The sequence below is a fragment of the Ambystoma mexicanum genome, chromosome 3p (genome assembly GCF_040938575.1).
Source record: "Ambystoma mexicanum isolate Mex_15411 chromosome 3p, UKY_AmexF1_1, whole genome shotgun sequence".
NCBI lineage: Eukaryota > Metazoa > Chordata > Amphibia > Caudata > Ambystomatidae > Ambystoma > Ambystoma mexicanum.
The window spans coordinates 995701078-995717766 of NC_090925.1; the positions used below are offsets into that span (position 1 = coordinate 995701078).

Here is a 16689-nt window from a genome sequence, read left to right on the forward strand (position 1 = left end):
TGGTTAGTGTGTTACATATATGGGTTACATTTCTTATGTATTACTATATATAATGTGTTTGTGTGCTGCTTTTTGAATTTGTTAAATGTTCCTATATTATGATATAACAATCAAACATACCCCACCACCCCCCCCACAGTTTGTAGGTAGCGGTACTGTTCTCCGAACATGTCCGCGAACATTAAATAAGTTTGCGGACATCAAGTTCATAAGAAGAGATCTAGTGAGTTCCATATGACATGTATATAAAGTCAAAGTCATTATTGCTAAGTTGTGCTACTAAAAAACTATGAAATTCAGTGAAAAAACTTTGTTAAAGGGACGTTCTGGTTAAGTTGCGCTACTAAAAACCTATGAAATTCAGTGAAAAAACTTTGTTAAAGGGACGTTATGGTTCCAAGTAAAACCGAAAAACCCTTGAAATTCGCCAGTTATGGTAAGCTAAGCAACCATAACTCGCGCCACCACCGTGCACTGCTAAGACTAACACCCAGGCCATCAAAGATGACATCACAAATGCCGTCACTGATGGCATCACATGTGTATGTACTTCTCATGAAATATGTGTAGAAGTGATTCTTATTATGTTGCGAAAAAAGTGTCAAGAATCATTGCAAGAAATATACCCTAATAAGTGCATTGAACGATGCATTGATATAAATAGCATCCTATCATGGGGTTCTATCTAGTATACTAAGCTACTCATACAGAAACATAACATTGTGTGCAGCGTACAAGATGAAGTTATGATATTCGTAATGTTAATATGTTGAATAATGAAATGATAATTGTTTTCAAAATAGATTTTGTGTACTGTGAAATATGTAATAAGTAGCTAATAAAACCCATGTATTACATAATTGCATTACTATAGACAAAACACAAAGACACAAGAACACATACCAATATGGGTATATACAGGGAAAGTGAAGTTAGCAAAAAAGCACAAGTAGTAGCAGAAACAATTCATAATTTAACTGATTAGTTTCATGCAAATAAATGATTGCTCTGTTTCAAAGCTGCTATTTACCCTATGTATATGTATCACTTGATGTGATTGGACCCTAAGGAAAGTAGTGTGAGTACAATGTATACAAATATGACCATATACAGGGAAAGTACAGCCATAAAAAAAAACAGAACTATCAGAAAGTGCTCATAAGTCTAGTGATTATCTTTATGCACAAAAAGGATTGCTGTCTTTCAAGCTTGTGTTTTCCCATATGTATATGTTTCATATGATGTGACTGTACTCTAAGGGAATTACTGTAAGAACCTACTAGAAGGATATTTGTACAAATAAAATAAAATTCTTAGTTTCTGACTGTTACTGAAGAAAACCATGTGGCCTAGATATGTCAGCAAAAGAAAAAATAGTGAGCCAGACATGTGATGTCATCAGTGATGTCATCAATGACATTTGTGATGTCATCTTTGATGTCCTGGGTATTAGTCTTAGCAGTGCACGGTGGTGGCGCGAGTTATGGTTGCTTAGCTTACCATAACTGGCGAATTTCACGGGTTTTTCGATTTTACTTGGAACCCTAACATCCCTTTAACAAAGTTTTTTTCACTGAATTTCATAGGTTTTTAGTAGCGCAACTTAACCATAACGTCCCTTTAACAAAGTTTTTTCACTGAATATATATATATATATATATGGCAAAAACGAGGAAAGGGGCGCATTCCAGTTCCCTGCACAACCTTCAAAGCCACTGGTGTTCTCCTCCGACTGGTTTCTGTGCCAATACACGTCATCAGGGAGGCTGTCTTAACTTGCAGCTTACAGCAAGTGCAGGTGATGATAATCTGCTGCAAGGGCTTCTGGTAGATGTAGTCATCAGGTTAGCAAGGAAAAAGCTCACGCCCAATCCCACAATGGAGAAAGGGGGAGGGGGGGGGAGTAGCCTACACTGAGGCACTCCAAAGCCGGGCATGTATCACCCTGGTGCAGCACCCTGTCAGGTCTTGAAGATTCTACCCTTCAAAATCCTGGAAAAATGGCAAAAACGAGGAAAGGGGCGCACTCCAGTTCCCTGCACAACCTTCTAAGCCACTGGTGTTCTCCTCCGACCGGTTTCTGTGCAAATACACTGTGGGATTGTGTTAGGAAAGATTTCGTAATTGTAGGTAATTTTCCTTCCATGTGGCAACCCCTAAACTTTTTGCTGTTGTTTTTCACCTTGTTCTTGACTTTGGCAGAGAAGTGCAGCCTTCTGCCGCACTCCTCTGGGCTTTCGCTCCATTCTTACGGGGAAACTGACATGCCCTTAAGACAGTCAGTACCGGGAAACGCTGTTTTCCGTAGTTTCGCAACATGACACAAGAGGGCACTGTAAGCTAAGTTACTGCTCTCTTGGGTCTCTAGCCTTCTACAGGCCCGAGATACTCTTTTAGGATTTGAACTGATCGGTGCAAGTGATTCACGGACTGGAATGGTGGCAGCGATCTTTTCTTGTGTTTTGAGCTCTTTTTGGTGTTTTAAGCGCGTTTCTCGCGCTTAACCCAAAATGGTGGCCTGGCTCCCAAAATGGCCAGACCACGAGGCTCCTTTGTCCTGTCCGCTGACCGTCTTGATCCCTTCACCTTCCCCAGGTCGAGCCGACCCGAGGCCTTCCTTATTTGGGCATGTACTTTCCCGCGAAACACGGATGCTTTCGCGGGCTTCTACATGCCTGGTGTGTGCCTCCAGGATGTGGGCTGGGATGTCTGGTCCCAATACACATCCTGGGTGCCAGAGAGTCTAGGGTGGTGTGAATGCCTGGGACCACCGTGGTCCGTGATAGGTCCACGTATGGTGTGAGTGTTGACGAGCGGATCTCCCATTGGGTCCCCTCCGTTTTGGCGCGAAGGGAACCGTAGATAAGAGGGGGCTGGAAACACCACTACCATGTCGATCTCCTGAGTTCTCACGAACAAAGGAATACAGGAGCCAAGTATCCTGCAACCAAGAGGCTGAACCGAGGAATCGCTGGTGACCCGCTGAAGGACTGCTCCTCTGCACTGCTGTCGCCTTGTGAAACCCTTTTTACCTTTGATCGAACCAGGAGGCCTGTACTGGTACTTCGACACTTGGAATAGCGGGAACAGCTATTCTCGGCATCTTCACCATCTCCTACTAGTAAGCCTTCGGAAGCGTCTCTGGTCCATCCAGCAGAGTGACCAGCCTACACAGGAGTCTTGCTCTGTAACCGCCGCCAGGTTGTGTAGTATTTTGAGTCCTTGTCACTCTCACACGCTTCGTACACTTGGCGTTCCCAGGTCTGAAGTGAGTAGTGTACATTTGGCTCAGATACGCACGGCCGCTCCGTTGCCCTGCTGTGGTAACAAACTGTGCGGGTTCACTTCGTTTGGGACGTCTTCTACTCAACTCTGCTGCTGCAGACTCAACACGACGACGAGACGTCCCCTGCTCTCCTGAACCTGCCAGCGACTGAAACTGACGCGGAGAAGCCTGGGTCTGCTTGCATCGGGGACCGGTGAGTAGCATTGCTAGGAACTGGTCGCCCTCCTGCAGGAGCCCGTAGCTTTTCCCCGCTGTGTCAAAACAGCACGCCTTTCCGTACTCGCGCTCTGCTTCTGCCCACAGTGGAGGCTGAGCTTGAGTCGCGGAACTCTGTTCTTCTTCATTTGTGCACTAAACTGAACTGCCTGATCTCCCTCAAAGAGACTCCCCTTTTTGCCCGTTGGCACCAGCGTTTGCAGGTACTTTTGAGCACAAGGCTCCACTATTCGTAGGGCTCAGACTTCCTTTTAGTTAGGTGCCTCTGAAGGCGGACTGGGTCTAAGCATTATTTCGCACTGCCTGTTTTCCTTCCCTTTTAGGTGGACTAAACATTTTGTTCATCTAACGCTTGAGACTTGTTTATATTTGTATATATATGGTATTGGTATGGTATGTGTTGGTTTACTAGAGTTGTATTGTGATTTCTCGCTACGGTCATTGTTTTAAAGGCCTTGGAATAAATGTGTATATATTTTTAATATAACACCTGTTTGGAGTAGTTTGTAAGTGTCCTTGCTTTGTGTGCTCATTGCGGGCTTTCAGTCACCCTCACCCCTCTTGAGACCTAGTCTTGACCGCCGCGATCGCTACCCTGATTGGTCTGGCTTGTCCAGAGGTTACCCTGTTCCAAGTAATTAGGTTGGCCTTCTGAACTTCTGCGCCACCAGGACAGAGTTCAGAAATCCGTCTTAACAAATTGGTGTACAGCGGTGGGATACGACTGAAGGTATCCAGTGTTGCGCACGAACTAAGGCATTTCAAGTTATTCCTACCAGGACACGTAGTGAATTGTTATAGTATAACTTTAAAAAGGCCATAGTCCTATCTAACAGTATGGAAACAAATACCTTGTTAACTTTAAATGCTTCCAAATCAGAAACATTGAAAAAGATGTGTGCGGAGAGGTGTTTCCTCTCAAGGCACGAAATTGGATATGATCCAAAGAATCGTGGCGTGGCAAGAAGCGCAGCTTGACGCTCTAACTTCTGAGGACAGTGCGGAAGGAGGTGGGGCTGCTCTCACTGGTAGAACCGATGGTTCTGCCGCTGCACTGATCCACCGCGACCACGAGGACAGGGAGGATGAGATGTCTAATGTTTCCTCTGCCAGTGCTGATGGGGAGGCTATGCTTGAATTCAAGAAGCAAGAGCTGTGGTTTAGGCAGAAGGAGCTTGAATTCAGCATAGCCAAACTAAAAATCGAACAGGCAGAAAGACAGGAATCACCAGTTGGAACTGGCCAAGCTTCAGGTTGCAAATGGGTCCAAGGGTCCTGGACATGGGTCTGGGGCCTCCTCTCATCCACGGTTTCTGAAAGATCTGCTCAGTGTGTATGAGGAAAGGAATGACATTATGGACTGGCTGAATGCGTTTGAGTATGCATGCGACGTTCAACAAGTTGACAATGCTGATAAGATTGCCTGGTTACTCAGCAGACTGCCCCATTCTGGCTGTAGTGCCATTATGGAAATGTCGAAGGCTGAGCGAGCTGATTTCGCAATGTTAAAGCAAACTCTCATTTTAAAGTTTGGGAAGACTCCGGCCCAATATTTGAAACGATTCAGAGAGTATAAGAAAAAAGAAGGTGGTACTTGGGTATCTTATGTCACCGAATCCTTGAAAAACTTAACTGGCTGGATGGAAGGTTATAAGGTTTCTACCTTCGAAGGCATGATAAATCTTGTCATGCTGAACACATTTTTGCATCTTCATCCTGCTTCTGCTTGAGCAGCATTTGGCCGATTCGAAGGAGATAGATCCTAAGAAGCTAGCCATTGCAGCAGACTTATGGGTGTCACATCGAGTGTCCCATAAGGACAAAACTCATCCTGGTAAGCAGGAGGAAGGGAAAAAGTCCAAAGATAAGGAGGGTGGAGAATCTGATAAATCTTCTTCTCAAAAGGGCCACAAAAAGAAAAATAAGGGTAAGACACAAGAGAACTCACAGGGTAGTGGAGGTCAGCCTCCGAAACAGAACTCTGGTTACAATAAGCCTCCCTATGTAAACAGACCCAATGGATCTTGTTTTGCTTGTGGAGCAACTGACCACGTGAAGGGGGATCCCCGGTGTAAGGTTAGACCTTTGGGGGTCCACTCCGCTAATCTGGCCTTCTCCTCCTACGAGGAAGAAGAGATTAGGGGAGCATCCTTCTCCTCAGACTCATTTCCCGGCGGGATAGAAGCTGAGGTAGTTTTAGTTTCCCTGGGTTCCTGGGAGCCTAAAGTCGCAGAGGCTTATGCTAGGATTCCAGATAATACCAAGCACTACTTTAAAGACAGTGTGCTGATCAATGGAGTAGATACTCCAGCTCTTAGGGATAGTGGGTGCAGTCGAACTGTAGTGGATTCTACCTTGGTAGACTCAGAGGAAGTTGCCAGAGCTACTCTGATGCCCACTAAGTTGGCTGACGGCCCACTCTGTATGTTCCCAGTAATACCTGTAAATCTTACTTTAAATGGTACAGCAGTCAGGATTCCAGTGAGCATTCAGAGAAACGTCCCAGGAAAGGTCTTGTTAGGTAATGATCTCAGAGCTTTAGGACTCGTAGGAGACACTGCCGAAAGACCCTACACACGGACTCAAGCACGGGCAGCATTGGCCAAGACCAATACGCCGCCCCAGCCGAAGGCGAAAGGAGTAAACAAGTCAAGACGAGGGAAAGAGAATATTCCCCCGAGCTCGCCTACCACTGCGGTGGAGGAAGTTGGTCAATCGCCCGGGCCTGCGAGGAGGTGGCGATGCCTGAAGTATTTGACCCCAACGACCATCCTGAACTAAAAGACTTGTTAGTAGAAGGTGGTCCTGATAGGGACGAATTCAGTAAAGGCCAACGTGAGTGCCCATCTCTGGAAGGCCTAAGGAGACAGGCCTGCTCCAAGCTTGAGGATGAACCTCCTGGGACGCATCAGATTTATTGGGAAGGTGGACTCCTGTATAGTGAGCCCACAGAGTCTACAGAAGGAGACCATAGGAGGTTGGTGGTTCCCCTTGCTGTTAGGCCCTTCTTCCTGCAGTTGGCGCATGAAGTGCCCCTTGCTGGTCACCTTGGTATTAAGAGGACCAAGCAAAGGTTATCCATGCACTTCTACTGGCCCAAGATGGGGGTGCAAGTAGAAAGTCACTGCAGGAGTTGTGCCTCCTGCCAGTTATCTGGTAAGGTTGGCTCGACAATCCAAGCTCCATTGGTACCACTCCCAGTTGTGGGGGTACCATTCGAAAGGGTAGGGATCGACATCGTTGGTCCCCTTGACCTGCAAACATCCTCAGGCAATAGGTTTATCCTGGTGCTGGTCGACCATGCAACCAGATATCCTGAGGCCATCCCATTGAAAACTGTAACTGCCAAGTCAGTTGCAAAAGCTTTACTTGGCATATTTACTAGGGTTGGCTTCCCTAAAGAAGTTGTGTCGGATCGTGGCAGCAACTTTATGTCGAAGTATATGCAGGCTATGTGGAAAGAATGTGGGATCACCTACAAGTTCTCTTCTGCATACCACCCCCAGACCAATGGTCTGGTGGAACGTTTCAACAGAACGTTAAAGAGCATGATTGGGGCTCTGGAAGAACCTCAGAGAAGAAAATGGGATCTTCTTTTACCATGCTTACTGTTTGCCTACCGAGAGGTACCACAGGAGGGTGTTGTCTTCAGCCCCTTCGAACTTCTGTTCGGTCATCCTGTAAGGGGACCCTTAGCCATAGTCAAAGAGGGATGGGAGATGCCCACTCCCCCTGTTACTACCAACGTAGTTGATTATGTGCTAGGGCTCAGAAAACGGATGGTACTTCTGATGGGCTTGGCTAGTGATAAATTGAAGGCAGGACAAGCGCTGGTGAAACATTGGTACGACCAGAAAGCTTCCCTCATCAACTTTACACCTGGTCAGCAAGTCCTGATCATGAATCCCATAAGGCCTCGAGCTTTACAGGGCAAATGGTCAGGCCCTTACACAGAGGTGGAGCCCCTGGGTGAGGTTAACTATTTAGTGGACCTTGGAAGGCCTGGACAGGCTCCAAAAGTGTTCCACGTAAATAGGCTGAAGGCCTTCGTTCAAAGAGTCGAAATCGCAGCACTGCTACTGGCTTCAGATGTTGAGGAAGAGGAGTCTGAACCTCTCCCCGACCTGTTCCAAAGCGGTCCTTCAGATAGCTCCTTTGAGGGTGTCCGAGTGGCCCCTCACCTGACTTCTGATCATCAGGCTGAGGTGAAAAGTTTGCTTAGTTTTCCCCCCTGTTTTCACAGTCGCCTGGTTTGACACCTAGGTGCAAACATAACATAGACACAGGAGACAGTGTACCTACCAAAAATAGGGGATACAGGATGTCAGACAAAGCACGGTCTTATATTAAGACCGAGGTCAACAAGATGATAGACCTTGGGGTGATTGAACCCTCTAGTAGTCCTTGGTCCAGCCCTGTGGTTTTGGTTCCAAAGGCAGGCACTTCTGAATTGAGGTTCTGCGTGGACTACAGGGCTCTGAATGCTGTCACCAAGACAGATGCACACCCCTTGCCTCGAACAGATGAGCTGGTGGACACTTTGGGTGCCTCCAAGTACCTCAGCACGTTTGACCTCACTGCTGGCTATTGGCAAATAGCTTTAGCAGAACATGCCAAGGAGAAGACAGCGTTTTCTACTCCAGACGGCCTTTACCAATTCCGGGTAATGCCGTTCGGGTTGAAGAATGCACCTGCCACTTTCCAGAGGCTTGTGAATCATGTGTTGAATGGGTTGGACGAGTTTTGTCTTGCATATCTGGAAATATATAGCAGTTTTCAGTGCCACCTGGGAAGACCATGTGAAACACCTCGGGATTGTGCTCCAGGCTCTTCAGAAAGCACACCTGACCATAAAGGCTAGTAAATGCCAGATTGGACAAGGCTCAGTGGTTTACCTTGGACATGAAGTAGGTGGAGGGAGGATACAGCCTCTTCCCAGTAAAGTACAAGCAGTACAAGACTGGCCTACCCCCATTACACAAACCCAAGTTAGAGCCTTCTTAGGACTCACGGGGTATTACCGAAACTTCGTGGCAGACTATGGCACCATAGCTGCCCCTCTGACTGCCCTCACCACTCCTAAGAAACTCAAGAAGGTAACTTGGACCGACGAGTGTGAGAAGGCCTTCAATGGCTTAAAAGACTCCTTGTGCTAGGCCCCTGTCCTCAGGGCCCCTGATTATCAAAGACCTTTTATCGTGCAGACGGACACCTCTGACACTGGGATAGGAGCTGTACTATCACAAGTAGATGAGAAGGGTAAGGAACACCCTATTGGTTTTATTAGTCGCCAGCTTAAGGACAGAGAGCTCAGATGGTCCACGGTAGAGAAAGAATGTTTCTCTGTTGTGTGGGCCCTAAGGAAGCTGAGGCCCTACCTCTATGGGACCCACTTCACTGTGCAAACTGACCATAAGCCCTTAAAGTGGCTAATGAACATGAAGGGGGAGAATCCAAAGTTGCTTAGGTGGTCCATAAGTCTAAAAGGCTTCGACTTCACTATTGAGCATAGGCCAGGTGTCCAACATAGCAATGCTGATGGGTTGTCCCGAATGTTTAACCGACCTGAACAAGAGACTCATCCAGGGGTGGATTAGTTCCCCCTGTCCATAGTCTGGGAGGGGCGAGTGTTAGGAAAGATTTCGTAATTGTAGGTAATTTTCCTTCCATGTGGCAACCCCTAAACTTTTTGCTGTTGTTTTTCACCTTGTTCTTGACTTTGCCAGAGAAGTGCAGCCTTCTGCCGCACTCCTCTGGGCTTTCGCTCCATTCTTACGGGGAAACTGACATGCCCTTAAGACAGTCAGTACCGGGAAACGCTGTTTTCCGTAGTTTCTTTTATCATGTTGCGGCTTTCGTGCAACATGACACAAGAGGGCACTGTAAGCTAAGTTACTGCTCTCTTGGGTCTCTAGCCTTCTACAGGCCCGAGATACTCTTTTAGGATTGTAACTGATCGGTGCAAGTGATTCACGGACGGGAATGGTGGCAGCGATCGTTTCTTGTGTTTTGAGCTCCTTTTGGTGTTTTAAGCGCGTTTCTCGCGCTTAACCCAAAATGGTAGCCTGGCTCCCAAAATGGCCAGACCACGAGGCTCCTTTGTCTTGTCCGCTGACCGTCTTGCTCCCTTCACCTTCCCCAGGTCGAGCCGACCGGGGGCCTTCCTTATTTGGGCATGTACTTTCCCACGAAACACGGATGCTTTCGCGGGCTTCTACATGCCTGGTGTGTGCCTCCGGGATGTGGGCTGGGATGTCTGGTCCCAATACACATCCTGGGTGCCAGAGAGTCTAGGGTGGTGTGAATGCCTGGGACCACCGTGGTCCGTGATAGGTCCACGGATGGTGTGAGTGTTGATGAGCGGATCTCCCATTGGGTCCCCTCCGTTTTGGCGCGAAGGGAACCGTGGATAAGAGGGGGCTGGAAACACCACTACCAGGTCGATCTCCTGAGTTCTCACGAACGAAGGAATACAGGAGCCAAGTATCCTGCAACCAAGAGGCTGAACTGAGGAATCGCTGGTGACCCGCTGAAGGACTGCTCCTCTGCACTGCTGTCGCCTTGTGAAACCCTTTTTACCTTTGATCGAACCAGAAGGCCTGTACTGGTACTTCGACCCTTGGAATAGTGGGAACAGCTATTCTCGGCATCTTCACCATCTCCTACTAGTAAGCCTTCGGAAGCGTCTCTGGGCCATCCAGCAGACTGACCAGCCTACACAGGAGTCTTGCTCTGTAACCGCCGCCAGGTTGTGTAGTTTTTCGAGTCCTTGTCACTCTCACACGATTCGTACACTTGGCGTTCCCAGGTCTGAAGTGAGTAGTGTACATTTGGCTCAGATACGCAAGGCCGCTCCGTTGCCCTGCTGTGGTAACAAACTGTGCGGGTTCACTTCGTTTGGGACGTCTTCTACTCAACTCTGCTGCTGCAGACTCAACACGACGACGAGACGTCCCCTGCTCTCCTGAACCTGCCAGCGACTGAAACTGACGCGGAGAAGCCTGGGTCTGCTTGCATCGGGGACCGGTGAGTAGCACTGCTAGGAACTGGTCGCCCTCCTGCAGGAGCCCATAGCTTTTCCCCGCTGTGTCAAAACAGCACGCCTTTCCGTACTCGCGCTCTGCTTCTGCCCACAGTGGAGACTGCGCTTGAGTCGCGGAACTCTGTTCTTCTTCATTTGTGCACTAAACTGAACTGTCTGATCTCCCTCGAAGAGACTCCGCTTTTTGCCCGTTGGCACCAGCGTGTGCAGGTACTTTTGAGCACAAGGCTCCACTCTTCGTAGGGCTCGGACTTCCTTTTAGTTAGGTGCCTCTGAAGGCAGACTGGGTCTAAGCATTATTTCGCACTGCCTGTTTTCCTTCCCTTTTAGGTGGACTACACATTTCGTGCATCTAACGCTTGAGACTTGTTTATATTTGTATATATATTGTATTGGTATGGTATGTGTTGGTTTACTAGAGTTGTATTGTGATTTCTCGCTACGGTCACTGTTTTAAAGGCCTTGGAATGAATGTGTATATATTTTTAATATAACACCTGTTTGGAGTAGTTTGTAAGTGTCCTTGCTTTGTGTGCTCATTGCGGGCTTTCAGTCACCCTCACCCCTCTTGAGACCTAGTCTTGACCGCCGCGATCGCTACCCTGATTGGTCCGGCTTGTCCAGAGGTTACCCTGTTCCAAGTAATTAGGTTGGCCTTCTGAACTTCTGCGCCACCAGGACAGAGTTCAGAAATCCGTCTTAACAGATTGGGCGTGAGCTTTTTCCTTGTTAAACCTGATGACTACATCTACCAGAAGCCCTTGCAGCAGAAATCATTAATTATCACCTGCAAAATATATATATATATATAAATAAATATAGCATTCTCTCTAAATCGCAGCGCTCCCACCAGTATATGCTCAGTTTCTCTCTCCCTCCCTCTCTCTCTCTCTCTCTCCTTCCCTCCTTCCCTCCCTCCCTCCCTCCCCAACAGACTCTTAATTTGTAGTTCTTGAACCTAGGATTAGGCCTCTTAGCAGATGTCAAATACAGGTCTTCTCTCTTCAAGGAACTCTATCAAAGGCAGTTAAAAAAGGTGACTGCTTCCAAACTGCTTTCAAGATTCTATTTTGGAACTATTCCTGTACCATCCCCCCTTCTTGGGCTGGCATAGCTCCCAATCTTCCATTGTGTGAAGTGTAGACAACTGATCTCTGCAGCAAGTCATGAAGGAAATCAGGGTTTGCACCAAGAACACATTTTAACCTGCACCCTTGTCTGAAAATGCTATTACCACACCCTACACCAGCCAATAGCCTTTCCTTGCCCCTGACAGTGACCTTCATCTAGAATGTCTGTACGCTCGTACCCTTGAAGGGGTGTAGCAGAAGTCTTTAAACAAAGGGTGTCTACCACACTTTCAACCAAGGCCCTGAATTTTGCAGTAGTATGCATGTAGGGCTGATCCTGCTAGAACGCAAGGTCTGGAGAAGTATCCAGGCCACTGGCATTTTGTAATCCCTGGGCTAGAGCTAATAAATCGGCTTGGTCGTCTAAGTAATCGACACCACCAGTGCTAGAATAGATTGGGTCAACTTCCCCATGGCCATCGAGCTGGTCGATGCCAACGATCGACCGCATGGAATCTAAGAATCCTGACCTTGACAATGGCAAGAAGGAATCATGGTCGACAGTCGGCATCAAGGGTTTCCCCCGCGGACGACGATAGGACGGTTTTTGGCGGAACCGCACCTCCAGTAGCTTGATTATGAAACATTTCAAGCATTTCAAACTTGAAACTTTCCCACGCTTCGCGAGTGGTCGGCACCGCCGAGGACTTACCTCTTTCTGAGGATGAGCTATCCTCGTCGATGGCATTGACATTGCTTCTTTCACAAGGCAGATGACGAAGAATGGCTTTTCGAATGTGACCTACTCTTAGTTTTCCGCCGATGCTTTTCTTTCCCCTTTTCGGGGTGGACTCCTCCATCTCGGCCTTGGAAGACCGGACGAGTGACCACGTCAGCGATTTAGAAGACAGCCGGCACAAAGCAAATTTTGCGGCTCTCTCCTGTAGGGATTTGTACTGCATTTTTTAGCACGATGCACAGGCCTCTTTGTAGTGACCCATACCCAAGCATCACAGACAAATGTCATGGGGTTCGGTCATCGAAATTTTGGACTGTCATTTGGTGCATCCCTTGAAGCCCGAAATCCGGTGAGTCGACATTGCGGTCGAGGTTTTGAAGAAAATAGATGTTTTGTCAAGAAACATCGACTGAAGACTCGTGTTCCCGATGCAGCATGCAAGCACATGGAAAAAAGGAACTGAAACATGGGGCATTTTTACGTGTATTCATACGACGCCTGCCGTCACGTCCAGAGTGGACGATCGAGCACCGAGCAAGATGGGTCAACGGCCTAGTCAAGGTCCACTATGCCCCCGTCGAAAAAGTTTATGAGCAGCAGAGCTGAATGAGGATATCTATCAGTTGAGGAATCTGCAGGCGAAAAGCAATCCATTGAACAGATCTTACTAATGTTTAGAAGGTACATCCTAGTTGTGGTGGTGAGCGTGATTAAAGGATTGAGTTGAATCTCGCTGTCGAAGAGAACACAGTCAAGTACAGTGACCTTCAAGCCAAAGGATGAAAGTCTTTGGAGGGAGGGATTACCCACAGAGAACAAGGCAGTAGAGATAGTTAGTAGAGTGAAGGTGGCGAAGAGATAATAGTGATGAGAAGGGGTCTGAAGGTTGAAACATGGGTAAGAGCAGCTTCAGTAGAGCGTTTACTCTGAACTACAAATTGGAGGGAGTTGCATAGTACCTCTACCTCAAGCTAGTTAACACTGTTGAAGAAAACTCAAGAATGTGTGTGGTAGAATAGGGGCAGGACTAAAAAAATAGTCAGCAGTGCTTTTTTTAAATGGGCATGCCCTTGGCTATTTTTTTTAATCGCAGGCTAGGAAGAAACCCGGTGAAAGAGAGAGAGAGAGACAGAATGGGGAGAGGGACTAGGGAAGTGGAGGGGAGATGTGAAAGCTTTTTGATTGTATGAGGTGCAAAGGTATCAATAGTAGTGCAGGATGAATTGGCTGAGTGAAGTGTTGTTATAGGCTCAGGTGGGGCGGTATGACAGAAGTGAAAAAGACCATAGAAACTGGGTATAGAGGGTTGTGGGGAGAAAGAGGGCGGGGCGGGTATGATAAAGGGGTTCACTGCGTTCCATGCATTCCAGTTATTTTGTAGCTATAGGAGGGAAAGCCATCAGTCGAGAGTGAGGAGGATGTGGAGGGTTTTCTTGGGGTGAAGGAATGGCCTGCAGAGTGATGGACATCTTTCAATGGCCAGAGAGGATATGAGGTCTATGTAGTTGAAGGGTTTAGGAGAGTCAACGGCAGTAGTTAGGGCAAGGAGAGAGTATTTGTAAGCATGAGAGTAGTTGAAAGAGGTTTGAGCCTATTGCATACGTGCAGACGCAGAGTAGCCCTCAGCTGCTGGATGGATGGATGGATGGATGGATGGATGGATGGATGGATGGGAGACCCAAAAATGGAAGAGGTGGTGAAGCAGCGATGTGTACAGAGATAGTCGAGTGGCTAGCCAATGCAGTGTTGAAGTCTTTGAATGAGAGCTCGACAGAATGGTTAAGTGGGAGAGGGAGTGTTTGGTGGGATTTTCAGATGAGATCGAGATAGTGTCCTTAAAAGAAGGCTGGATATTTGGTGAATTTTGATGGGGGTTGAGAGTGAAGGAGTCCATGAGTTGGTAGAGTAGATGAGAGAGTGGTCTGAGGAGGAATAATCAGCACCGAGCAGAGGAGTCAAGAAAGCAGATATCTTTCAGTTAAGAGATTCAAGACATTGGGACTGTTTGTAAGTCAGGTGATTGGGAGTTCATCCTATCCTTTTTACAAACGCCAAGCCCAGAAACGACTGGAAGGGGAGGATGAGAAAAATATATAAATAAACAGAGACAGGGTGTTATTCAACTGCACCTCAAACGATTGCAGTTGGCCGACACTAGAAATTGAATGGATCAAGCCATGTAAGACTAGAAATGCAGGAATGGGTTTTCCGCAAAAGGAAAAGCATGCAAGAAGCATCAATCGGGCGATGACTGTTTGTGAATCATTAATCAAATTTGTACTTTTAGCTACGTTGTTAAATGCAAATATTATTTGAAAAAATAGGGAAACCAAAAGATGTCTGCCTTCTCTTTTACTGAAGAGTGCTGTCAGGTAGTAGGTGATATTCAAAGACCTATCCCAGCATATACCATATGGTGATACATTTATAATTTACTGTAACATTGGAAGAGATCAGTGGTCATCGGTACTCGTTTAGAAACATGTGAACCATCCCATTCTGAAAGGCTTGCAAAGGCACTAAATTTTGCATGAGAATGACTGAACCATTAGCCTCCTTACCTCCAAGTGCATACAGCAATTCTAGTGCTTGAATCATTGACTGGGCCGGCGGAGGCTGAAAGGAAATAAAGTCTTCAATAGAGCATTAATTAGATATAGGTGTTTACTCTGTCACGCCAGCAAGCATAGTAGACATACCATTGAGGAATTATTTAGTGCAATCTATGTCCTCCATGCAGAGATGCATTTTTAAATAAGCCATGTCTTGGCATTGTGGATGTGCAAAAAAGGGTGACTAACCAGTCCAAATAAAGAGCATAAAAAGAGGACAATAAAGGGAAAGGTGGAGAACAGGCTAACTTGTACTAGCTGACAGCAGTCATACAACAATTTGGTAAAACATGCACAAGATGATAGTTAATTTAGTCAGGGAAGAAAGGCAGTCTAGTACATTCAGGCTAGAAGTCAGCTTTTGCTTTTTAACCAGTCTCACTCCGGGCATTAAAAATAGCAGCTGGGCTTGAGTAGGAAAACAAAGAAGAATGTGTTTCACATGACACCAATCTAGAGCATGCAGGGTGAAAACACAGGAACAATATTCCAGCAGGGAAGTCAGGGTCAGGAAAAGAGGTCTAGAGCGTTCGGGGTCATTTTGCAGGTCTGAGGACAGGTTGCAGATAAAACGCAGCCAAAATTATTAAGTACATTTTATTGGACTTTATTCTTTTATATGGTATATAGGGAGAAGAGGCCAGGCAAGGACCCAAGTTGTCATCAAAGCTCACGTGAGTCATCAAAGACAGCCAGTGTAGAGAGTCGTTATACATTCAGAACAACTGTGAGAGGAAAGGTGGTTGCCCACCAAATAATATCAAGGTAGACATGGCAGTGCAAGGCAGAATTATCAGTTGTCAGCACCCAGATGGATGCAAGGATCTATGGTGCAGTATGTCAGTACCGTTGAGTCAGAAAAGAAAGGGATTTCGACAAGGCTGATGCATGGGCATGTTTTGCTTGAGCTGGTGACATTATAAAATATGGTGATTGTGGGAGCACCATGTGGTTGGTTGTCAGAGAGCTTTTAAGGGAAGTGAACACACAAATGCTTCTGTGACAAGCAATTTGGGAGATTTCTACAAAAACAATAATTGAGGGGATTATGGAGTATTGTGTCACGTCTACATAAGGTACTAATGGGAGCATTCATGCAAGGTGGTATGGGATCTGTGGTAGCTTAGAATTAGGAGAAGGACAAGGAGGTATGTTTATGTTCATTTCTTTATAATGCGCAGCAGCCCACAGGCATCAGGGCAAAACGGTATAACAAACAGGGATAACTTGCAATGTAAAGGAACAGTAACGTTTTAAGACGTTTTCTAAAGGCGATGCGGTTCTTCCATGTGCATTTCAGCAAGAAGCTTATTCCAGATCAGCCCCGCCTGAACCACAAAAGAGCCTCCATTGCCTCAGACTCGCTTGCATCTAGGTTGAGTCAGGTGCATCGAATCCTTAGACTGAGTAACTCTAACCTGTTTCTCCAAGATCAGGCGCTCTTTCAGGTATTCTGGTGCTTGTCCATGTAGGCATTTATGCACAATGGTACTTATCTTAAAACATATGCTGGCCTCTACTGGCAACCAGTGCAGCTCCCTCCTATGCACAGACACCGGGTCCCTTTTCTTGCTGTGCCTTTAATAAGCTGGACTGCATCGTTTGGAAGTGTCTGGAGCTTTATGATGCAGCCCTTACCTGCACCAGCCAGAAGTGCACTACAGTAGTAGAGCCTGGGCATTATAACGGTTCGAACCAGTGTAGTACAGTTTGCCAAGGAAACA

General features: G+C 46.7%; 1 protein-coding gene across 2 annotated transcripts in view; it reads right to left on the bottom strand.

Annotated features, from left to right (window-relative positions):
- DHX35 (DEAH-box helicase 35) overlaps window positions 1-16689 on the bottom strand; it is a 2070470-nt gene that overhangs the window by 1000863 nt on the left and 1052918 nt on the right. For both annotated transcript variants that reach the window (XM_069652289.1, XM_069652288.1), the window contains one exon: window positions 14915-14969. In XM_069652289.1, coding sequence (XP_069508390.1) covers window positions 14915-14969 — 55 coding nt within the window. The remainder of the gene's footprint in view (window positions 1-14914; window positions 14970-16689) is intronic.